Source organism: Orycteropus afer, unplaced genomic scaffold, assembly GCF_000298275.1.
Source record: "Orycteropus afer afer isolate SDZICR_OR568_19922 unplaced genomic scaffold, OryAfe1.0 scaffold00107, whole genome shotgun sequence".
Lineage (NCBI taxonomy): Eukaryota > Metazoa > Chordata > Mammalia > Tubulidentata > Orycteropodidae > Orycteropus > Orycteropus afer.
Window position 1 is genome coordinate 6159257 of NW_006921694.1, and position 9780 is coordinate 6169036.

Sequence of the window (9780 nt, forward strand, 5' to 3'; positions counted from 1 at the left end):
TAACATCTTCCAAGCTTTTGTTCCTCTGAATCTGGGAGAAAAACTAATGCTCTATGAAGTCAAGACTGGAAAATCCCCTAATTAGGCTGACTCCCTTCTACCTCTAGCAGCATTCCCATTTTTCACGAGTCTACTAAGCCTGAACTTGCTTTCCTGTGAACTCAAAGACAATCTGTTTATAAAGCTCTCAAAGCTGACTCACAGAGCAGCAGCAGAAAATTACAGCAAATATTAATCACCCAGACCACTGGATGGCCCCTTTACCAACTCCTGGCAGGAATAAACTGCTAGTCACCATGTTCATGCCTGGGTGTTACAGAAGCATCCAAAGGAGGAGCAAACTGCTTATTCTTTGTCTCCATTTGTGTGAGCTGCTGTTTTACATCCTCAATCCATGAGGCACCACAGCTCTGCAGCTTAATTACCAACATTTGATAACAATGTTTATTATTGGCATTTAGACAGATTTTAAGTAGCAGCTGTCAGCTTTGAAAATTCACAGCTTTTGGGAACACCAGACTAGACCCTGCCAAAGCTACACTAGGGTGCCTCCAAATTCTGAAAGGGACAATACTGTATTTATCATCTCTCACTTTAAAAAGGTAATTTTTTAATACCTGCTATAAACAGTGAAAATCTGACAGGGTAAAAATCCATGCTGAAAGATAACTCCACATCTGTTAGTTAACATACACAGCACACTGAGTATAATTTTTATCATCTTTTCCATTTATGAATTTATAACAAATCTAATTATCTGAGGATTATTTTTTTCCTCATGTACTATTAGGCACCCAGCAACCCACAAAAACACAAGATTTTATGCCAGCATACCTTCACTATTTTTTCTGATAATAGAAGTGACATAAAAAGAAAACAAAACAAGCAAGCTCACTGTAAATAAAAGATTAAAAAAAAAAGAAAGTATGAAAAACAAGGGAGAATAAGTAAGTTATCTCTAATATGACCACTGTTAACATTCTGATTATCTCATTCCAGGATTTTTTTCTAACACAAACATGTTTTGTTTTAAAAGTAAAATATTCCTTAATATACAGTTTGATAAGCTACTTGTTCCTCACTTGATTTACAAACATTTTCCCATGTTAATACAGAACAAAACTGAGTGACCAATCTTGAGTTCAGCCTATGCTGCTGCCATTTCCCCCCCAAAGTCTAACAATAACAGACTCAGGAAGGAAAAGCTTACTCAAGAAAGGAAAAGCTAAGAATCAGCATTCAAATTTTTGGTGGCTTTACAATTTCTCTGAAAATATTCAGTGACTTGGGCCTGAAACAGACCCTGTATCCCACCCCACTGGTTCATATGTAAAACTTCATACATTGTAAGTACTCAGTGAGCAATTTATGAAAATAATAAAAAGGAAAGACCAGAAAGTGGTCACTGTGGCCTCTCCTGATGCAACAAGGAGAGTGTGTCACTAAGTCATAAACACATGCAGAATCAATGTTATATAAAAATTATCTTAACAACCACCTGCAACATAAGCGAGCACTTCATAAAATTCAGTGCTCCCCTCTCTAAAACATATATGGTCTTTGTTAGTTTCTTTCTGGCAGTAGGAGGTGCTGGACGCTATGTGAGATATCAAAGTATTTGGAAAGACTATTTATATAAGCTGTCACAAGCTGGATTGTTTTGTTTCAGCAAAAGGGAGATTATGATATACCTATGACAAGTTGATTTTTTTACACACTGAAATGTAGCAAACAAAACACAGAAATAAAACTTAAATGTGAGAAGGTTACTGTCAAAGGGAAATTATCAGCAAAATACGTACCTAGAATAAGCAACTGACCATTTTCCTCCATTTTCTTTTCTCCCTTTAGCAAAATGCAGTATTTTAAAGGTAGAATAAACTACCACCACCACACTGCCAATTAAGTATCTGAAACACACTCTGCTTATTATCACACCTACTGTGGCAGAAGCCACTTCGCCTGTTTAACACCAACATCATGGGTTTGAGCATAAAAGAAAAGGGACATTTCCTGTCTTTCCTGGACTGTGCAAAACATGATGGTCTATACAGTGCTTCATACTCTTCCCATCTACACTAGAACAAATGCTGTTTCCCTTGTATTAGAAAGTTGCCAACACATTCTGGCACACACGTTCCCTTTCTCACTTTGTGCTCTCTCATTTCCCTATAATGCTTTAGAAATTAATATTCAAACTGTCTTTTAGAGGGTGTTAGACAATGCAGCTGCAACATCACCATGTATTTATTCTCCCTACCCATATAAATACAAGTAAGATTAATGAAGTCCTAACACTTAGATTTCACACTGCAATACTAACTTTTTATTTCTGTCTACTTTTTCCCCTCCCTCAGATGGTTATTTGCTTTGCTATTTTGTAGCTGCTGAAATTTTAATTCTTTTCCTATACTTTTAAAGTCTGCAAACTCAACCAAAAAACCAAACCCTCTGCCATCAAGTTGATTCTGACTCATAGCAACTATATAGGATAGTGTTTCTTTGTTTAAGGAACCCAATTGATTTGCTACCCACAAAGCAAATTTCAATTTATGTTCAGAGATACATTTTATGATTATCTTTAAAAACTGAAGCCTGTTTATAACCACCTGCAGTGAAGTAAATTAGTTAGTATGGCTTTTCTACCCATAAGTCATTGTAAACTCAGTGGTGGAATGAGCAACTGAGGAGTTCCTGATTGTAAATGTTATCCACCTGGGTTATTTCTGTTGGTCATGGCACAACACAATGTTATGGGCAGCTCACTCTCAGGTGCTTGGAATTCTGTTGTTATGATTGGTTGGTTTGGCCACTCTGCCAAGCTCAAAAGGAGGCCTCCTAGAGGCAGAACTCTCTCTGACTGCTGGTTGAGGAAGAAGTGCTGCCCAAAGAGACACGCACTCCTGAAAGAGACACGTGCTGCTGGGAAAGAGACCAAGAGACACGCATTGCTGAGTGAGACACCGAGGGACAAGCACTGCTGGGAAAGAGACTGTGAGAGACTGTTGGCTGAGGGACAGTGGGCTGGGAGAGAGGCTGAGCATTTTTCCTGAACTCGAATGGTAGCCTGTGGTGCTCCTCTAATAAATCCCATCATCTGTGAGCTCTGTGTGTCCACTTTAGAGAATTATCAAACCTAGGAGAGAGGTGGTGGGTGCTTTGGGAGGAACAGTTGGTCAAAGGGCTGGAGGGAGGCAGCATGTCTGGTCTTGCAGTAATAGGCCTTGGGCTACTGATGGTGACTCTGTCTTCCTCTTGTGGGATTAGAGGAGGTCAGAACATGTGGCCTCCTTGCCGTTTTTGCACCACCAAAACCAGAAAACCAAACCTACTGCCACTGAATTGATTCCAGCTCATGGCAACCCTATGGGATACAGGTAGAATTGTCCCATGGGGTTTCCAAGGCCGTAAATCTTTATGGAAGCAGACTATTTCATCTTTCTCCCATGGAGCAGCTGGTGGGTTCAAATTGCTGATCTTCTGATTAGCAGCAGAATGCTTTAACTACAGGGCCACCAGAGCTCCTAAAGTCTGCAAAGATGGCTTAAGACTTACCATGAATATAAGAAACATATAAGCAGGAGAGTGGCACCCAGTATAGTAACCAAATTCTCATCTCTGGTCAAGTCTTGACCAAAGTCAGGCACACAGATTGTAACATTCTTCCCATGGTCATCCAGAACTAAAGAAAAAACAAAGAACTCACAGTCAAATAGGATAAGTCTGTTTTAACTCCCCCAAATACTCATTTTGGAAAAATCCATGCAGCTTTGTGTACCTCTTTAGTAGAGTACATATTGATTCTTGAGAATTTCTCCTTTACAGTCATATTTGACTAGATTTTTGCTATGCTCTTGTGGGTCAAATTGGTATCAATTTCAAAGAACCACTCTGCCAACATCGGCTCATTCTTAGAACAAGGCCCTGTGCTTCTAGTTTATCTGCAGGGACCTAGAGTTCCAAGACTTAAAGAGAACAATACTAAAAAGTTGGCTCCATTTTCCAGTTGATTCAGCAACTTATCAAGAAAGAGAAGTAGTGTGTGGATAACTGAGAGCTTCCACCATGTCTTATCCTCTCTGGAGCAGCGCTGAGACTAAAGTACAACCATACATGAAATAGCAGTTGAACAGTAGACTGGCCAACAGCCTCCTAACCCTAACAAGAAAGCAGGAAGGATAACAGCTATGACATATTCAGTCAGTATGCTAGGAACCTCAAGAAGAGGTCTGGATTTTTTAAAAAACTATTTTGGGAGGCTATAGAATGAATAGTTCTTTAATATTACCATCAGTGGCAAATAGTATTTGCTTTTTATTTAATACAGTGTTCAGTTTTGAGCATGAAAGCTAGATGTGATCACCACCTATGCCCCAAAATAGGGGAATAAGGGAGCACCAACATAATAGTCCAGAAACCATTTTATAAACATGCACTTTCTAAACTGTTTGAAGTTAGACTAAAATTATTACTGGTAATCACATCTGAAACATAATTGTTCATGATGTGGTTTTATGGAATATTTATTCTTAGCCCCATAAAAAATGTTTTAAAAATAACCAAAATATGAATGTTTTTCCCTTTCAGTAGTACCACCTGAAATTAAAAATAAGGGCTTTTTTTTGTTGTTGTTGTTCTTTTAAGAGCTACCTGTATTTAAAATAATAATAACATGGTAGCCTAAAAGCCCCTTTTGCCAAAACCAGAGATCAGTAGATAGTTATAAAAAGAAAGTCTTAAAAAGGGTAAATTTAAATAAACTTACTGAATCAAGATAAGTCTTTTTTTTTTTTTTTTAAGGGGGAGGGCGGAATAACTCCAGGTAGACTATACTTAACAGAAGACCTCTAGTTATGTAATTTTCTACTATGAATGGCTACACAGACAAGATCCATACACACTACATGTATACACTAAAACTGTCCATATCTTTGAATTTGCCTTCTAAATTTAATAGGAGAAAACAACTGTTGTGACCAATTTTGATTCAACTTTAGAGAGAAGAAACTGTTTATTTAACTTGATTTATACAAAATCAAATATACCCAAACATAAGCCAGCTGTCAATGAGATGACTCCAATTCAAGGCGACTCCATGTGTGTCAGAGTGGAAGTGTGCTCTGTAGAGTTTTCAATGACTGATATATTTTTAAGTTGATTGCCAAGCCCTTACTCTAAGGCTCTGCTGGGTAGACTTGAACCTTCAACTTTTTGGTTAGTAGCTAAGGGCACTACTTATTTGGTGGAATAGTGCCTAAGGCAATTGACTGCTAACCACAAGGCTGGCAGTGCAAACCCACCAGCCACTCCTCAGAGGGAAGACTGGGTAATCTATTTCCATAGGGATACCGCCTCGGAAACCCAATGAGGGGTCACTATGAGTCAGAACTGACTCAATAGCATTGAGTTAGGGTTTGTTTTTTTTTTGTGGGGAGGACCCTCTATACAAACATATACACGTTTACATACACTCAGTTATAAAGTGATAGATGATGAAATAGTTAGTTTGTCAATTTTATCAATCTTTTCAAAAAAACAACTTCTAGTCACACTGATTTTTTCTATTGTCTTTCTATTTTGTTTCATTTATTTTTGCTCGAATCTTTATTATTTCTTTTCTTTTGGTGACTGTAGGGTTTTTTTTTTTTTTTGTTACTCTTTTTCTAATTGTTGCAGATGCTGGGTTAAGGTGTTATTTTTAGCTTTCTTCTTTTTTGATGTATACATTTATTGCTACAAATTGGCCTCTGCTCACTGCTTTTGCTGTGTCTCAAAGATTTTGGTATGTTGTGTTTTCATTCTTGTTTGATTCAAGGAATTTTTAAATTTCAGTTTTCATTTCTTCTATTAAGTGGTTGTTTTTAAGGAGGGTGTTGTTCAGTTTCCATGTGTTTGCTCTTTTTCCGTTGGTCTTCCTAGTGTTGATTTCTAATTTCACAGCATTGTGATCTGAGAAGATGTTTTGCAGTATTTCAGTGTCTTTAAATTTACTGAGGCTTGTTTTGTGGCCTGGAGAATTTTCCATATGCATGGGAAAAGAATGTATATTGTGCTGTTGTTGGGTGAAGTGCTCTGTAGAAGTCTATAAGTGGAGTGTACTGTTTAGTTCTTCTGTATCTTTGTTGAGTTTCCTCCCAATTGTTCTATCTTTCATTGAAAGTAGTCTATTAAAATCTCCTACTATTACTGTGGAACCATCTATTTGTCTTTCTAATTCTGTTAAAGTCTGATTTGTGTATTTTGGGGTTTTTTCACTGGGTGCATAGATATTTATTATGTCTTCTTGTTCAATTGATGCCTTAATCATTATATAACGTCCTTCTTTGTCTCTTATGGTGGTTTTTGTCTTAAAGTCAACTTTATCAGAAATTAATATTGCCACTCCTGATTTTCTTCATTCCATGTAACTTTCTGTGCTGAACTCATTTTGCTTACAAATCATGTTATCATTTCCTTTATTGCTATTGTTTTTGTATCTAATAAATATTTGTTCTTATCCTCTTTTTTATTTTGATGTGAAGGTTTATTATTTTTCTTTGAGGTTACACTGTGATTTATAATTTTCTTCCCAGGTTTAGAACTGTCTGTTGTAAATTGTCAACTTCCTCACCACTTAGAAGTTCTGTAATGACACTATTTTTCTCTCTTTTTGGTTTGCAGTACTTCTTACTTGCCAATTGATGTCTCTGGTTCCCTGTTTCAGTACTGTATGCTTATTTTACTTTGGATATTCCCAAAATTTGGTTGGTTTCTGAGTTACATCATCATGTGTGTTAATGTTCAGTTGTTGTTTGCTGTTGTTTGTTCTCTGTCCAAAGGATACTCTTTAGAATCTCTTGTAAGGTTGTTCTAACTCACTGCTATTGAGTTGATTCGACTCATAGAGACCCCTCCTTGGGTTTCCGAGGAGGTATCACTATAGATGTAGATTGCTAATCTTCCTTTGTCCTTCCAAGGAGTGCTGGTGGGTTTGAATCACCAGTCTTCTGGTTAGCAGTCAAATGCCTTAGGTACTATACCACCAGAGCTCCCCTTAATTTCTACTTATCTGGAAATGTCCTAATTTCACCATCCTATTTGAGGGAGAATTTTGCTGGGTATATCATTCTCTGGAGCTCTGATAGCATAGTGGCTAAGGCACTTGACTGCTAACCAGAAGGCTGGCGGTTCAAACCCACCAGCCACTCCTCGGAAGGAAGGCTGGGCAATCCTACTCCCGCAGTGATACTGCCTCAGAAACCCAAGGAGGGGTCGCTATGAGTCAGAGTTGACTCGACGGCACATAACAACAACAACGACGACATATCATTCTTGGTTGGAAATCTTTTTCTTTCAGCATTTTATATCTATCATCCCCTTGCCTTCTCACCTACATGGTTTCTGCCAAGAAATGAGAAGTTAGTTTTATTGGTCGCCCTTTGTAAGTAACTCTTCCTTTTTCCTGTGTTGATTTCAGGATTCTTTCTTTGTCTTTGATTTTGGTGAGTTTGATTTTGATTTATCTTGGTGATTTTCTTTTCAGGTCTATCCGGTTTGGGGTTCACTGAAGTACCTGAGTGGACATTTTCTCATCTTTCATCCTATCAGGGAAATTCTCTTCCAACAAATCTTTGATAGTTTTCTCTGTGGTTTTATCTGTCTCTTCCTGTTCTGTAATTCCAATTACACAAAGGTTATTCCTCTTGATGGTATCCCACAAGGATGCCCTCTATCTCCTCTTCTATTCAACATTGTATTGGAAGTCCCAGCCAGGGCAATAATGCAAGAAAGGGAAATCAAAGGCATCCAAATTGGTAAGGAAGAAGTAAAATTACCCCTATTCGCTAAACATAGAAAACCCAAGAAATTCAGCAAGAAAACCACTGAAACTAATTGAAAGATACAACATACAAAAATCAGCTCAATTCTTCTACACCAGCAAAGAGATTGCTGGAAAGGAAATCAATACCATTTACAATGCTACCAAAAAAATAAAATACTTGGGAATAAATACTACCAGGAACACAAAAGACCTTTATAAAGTAAACTACAAAACACTATTTCAAGAAACCTAAGAGATCTACATAAATGGAAGAATATACCATGCTCGTGGGAAAGAAGATTGAACATTGAGAAAATGTCCTTACTACCCAAAGCAATCTATACATTCAATGCAATTCTAATCTAGATACCATCAACATTCTTTAAGGATATGGAAAAAACAATTACTAATAGAAAGGAAAGAGACCTCAGTTAAGCAAAGCACTATTCAAGAACAACAAAGTAGGCAGTCTCTTACTCTCAGATCTCAAAACCTACTATACAGTAACAGTAGTCAAAATAACCTGGTATTTGTATAATGACAGACACATAGACCAGTAGAATAGAACTGAGAACTCAGAAATAGATCTATACACCTATGGTCAGGTGATCTTTGAAAAAGGGTCAAAATCCATTAAAAGGAGAAGAGATAGTCTCTTTAACAATTGGTGTTGGCAAAACTGAGTATCTATTTGCAGAAAAATGAAACAAGATCCGTACCTCACACCATATATAAAAACAAACTACAGATGGGTCTAAGATTTAAATGTGAAACCTAAACTATAAAGTTCCTAAAGGAAAAAAATAGAGGCAAATTTAGGGGCCCTAATTTATGGCATAAATAGACTATCAAGCATCACCCAAAATGCACAAATAACAGAAGATAAACTAGATGATTGGGACCTTCTAAAAATTAAGACAAACAATCCAATTAAAAAACAGGTAAAAGACATGAAAAGACAATTCACCAAAGAAGATATTCAGGCAGCCAACAAACCCATGAAGAAATAGTCATGATCATTAGTCACTAGAGAAATGCAACTCAACACAACCATGAGATACCATCTCACTACAGCATTAATAGCAAAGTTCAATGAGATAGAAAATAGCAAATGCTGGTGAGGATGTGGAGAGATGGGGACTCTCATTCACTGCTGGTGGGACTGTAAAATGATAAAACCACTGTGGAAATTGATAAGACAATTCCTTAAAAAGTTGGAAACAGAAATACCATTTGATCCAGCAACCCCATTACTAGGTATATTCTAAAGAAGTGAGAAACAGGACATGAACAGATACATGCCCACTCATGTTCATCACAGCACTATTTACAATAGGAATGAGACAGAAACAACCTAAATGCCCATCAGTTGAGGAATGGATAAACAAACTGGGTACATACACTCAATGGCATACTATGGAACCTTAAAGAATAACGTAGAATCTGCATAACACCGCATACAACATGGATGAACTTGAAGGACATTAACCTGAGTGAACTAAGTCAATCACAGATGACAAATACGTATTAGTCTGCTATTGTAAAAAGTGAAGGAAAAGTTTATACATGGAAGGAAATTTTCTTTGTTGCTTATCAGGGATGGGAGGGAGGGGGAGACTAAATTCCTAGACAGATTGGAAAAAATGTATATATAGAGAGAAACCAAAGATTGTAAGTGGTTGCCAGGTATAGGAGGGAGGGGGAAAGGGGAAGCTTTTGTATGTGGGGTATTGAGTTTATGCTAATGGCAGCAGAATATTTTGGAAAAGAATAGCAATAATGGTGGCACAACATTAAAAATGTCATCAGTGTCGCTGAGCTGTAAATGTAAAAGTTGTTATGGTGGCAAATGTCTTGTATATGTTTTCACCACAATAAAAGTTTAAAAAGAGAGGCGGGGCAAGATGGCGGACTAGGCAGAAGGATTGCACAGACCCTCTTCAACAAAGAAAAGGGAAACCAATTAACACAGACACAGA

At 37.4% G+C, this 9780-nt stretch overlaps 1 protein-coding gene across 1 annotated transcript in view; it reads right to left on the reverse strand.

Annotated features, from left to right (window-relative positions):
- The window catches only part of SERINC5 (serine incorporator 5), a 119040-nt gene that overhangs the window by 36356 nt on the left and 72904 nt on the right, over positions 1-9780 (reverse strand). The window contains exon 8 of the mRNA XM_007943463.2: positions 3556-3682. Coding sequence (XP_007941654.2) covers positions 3556-3682 — 127 coding nt within the window. The remainder of the gene's footprint in view (positions 1-3555; positions 3683-9780) is intronic.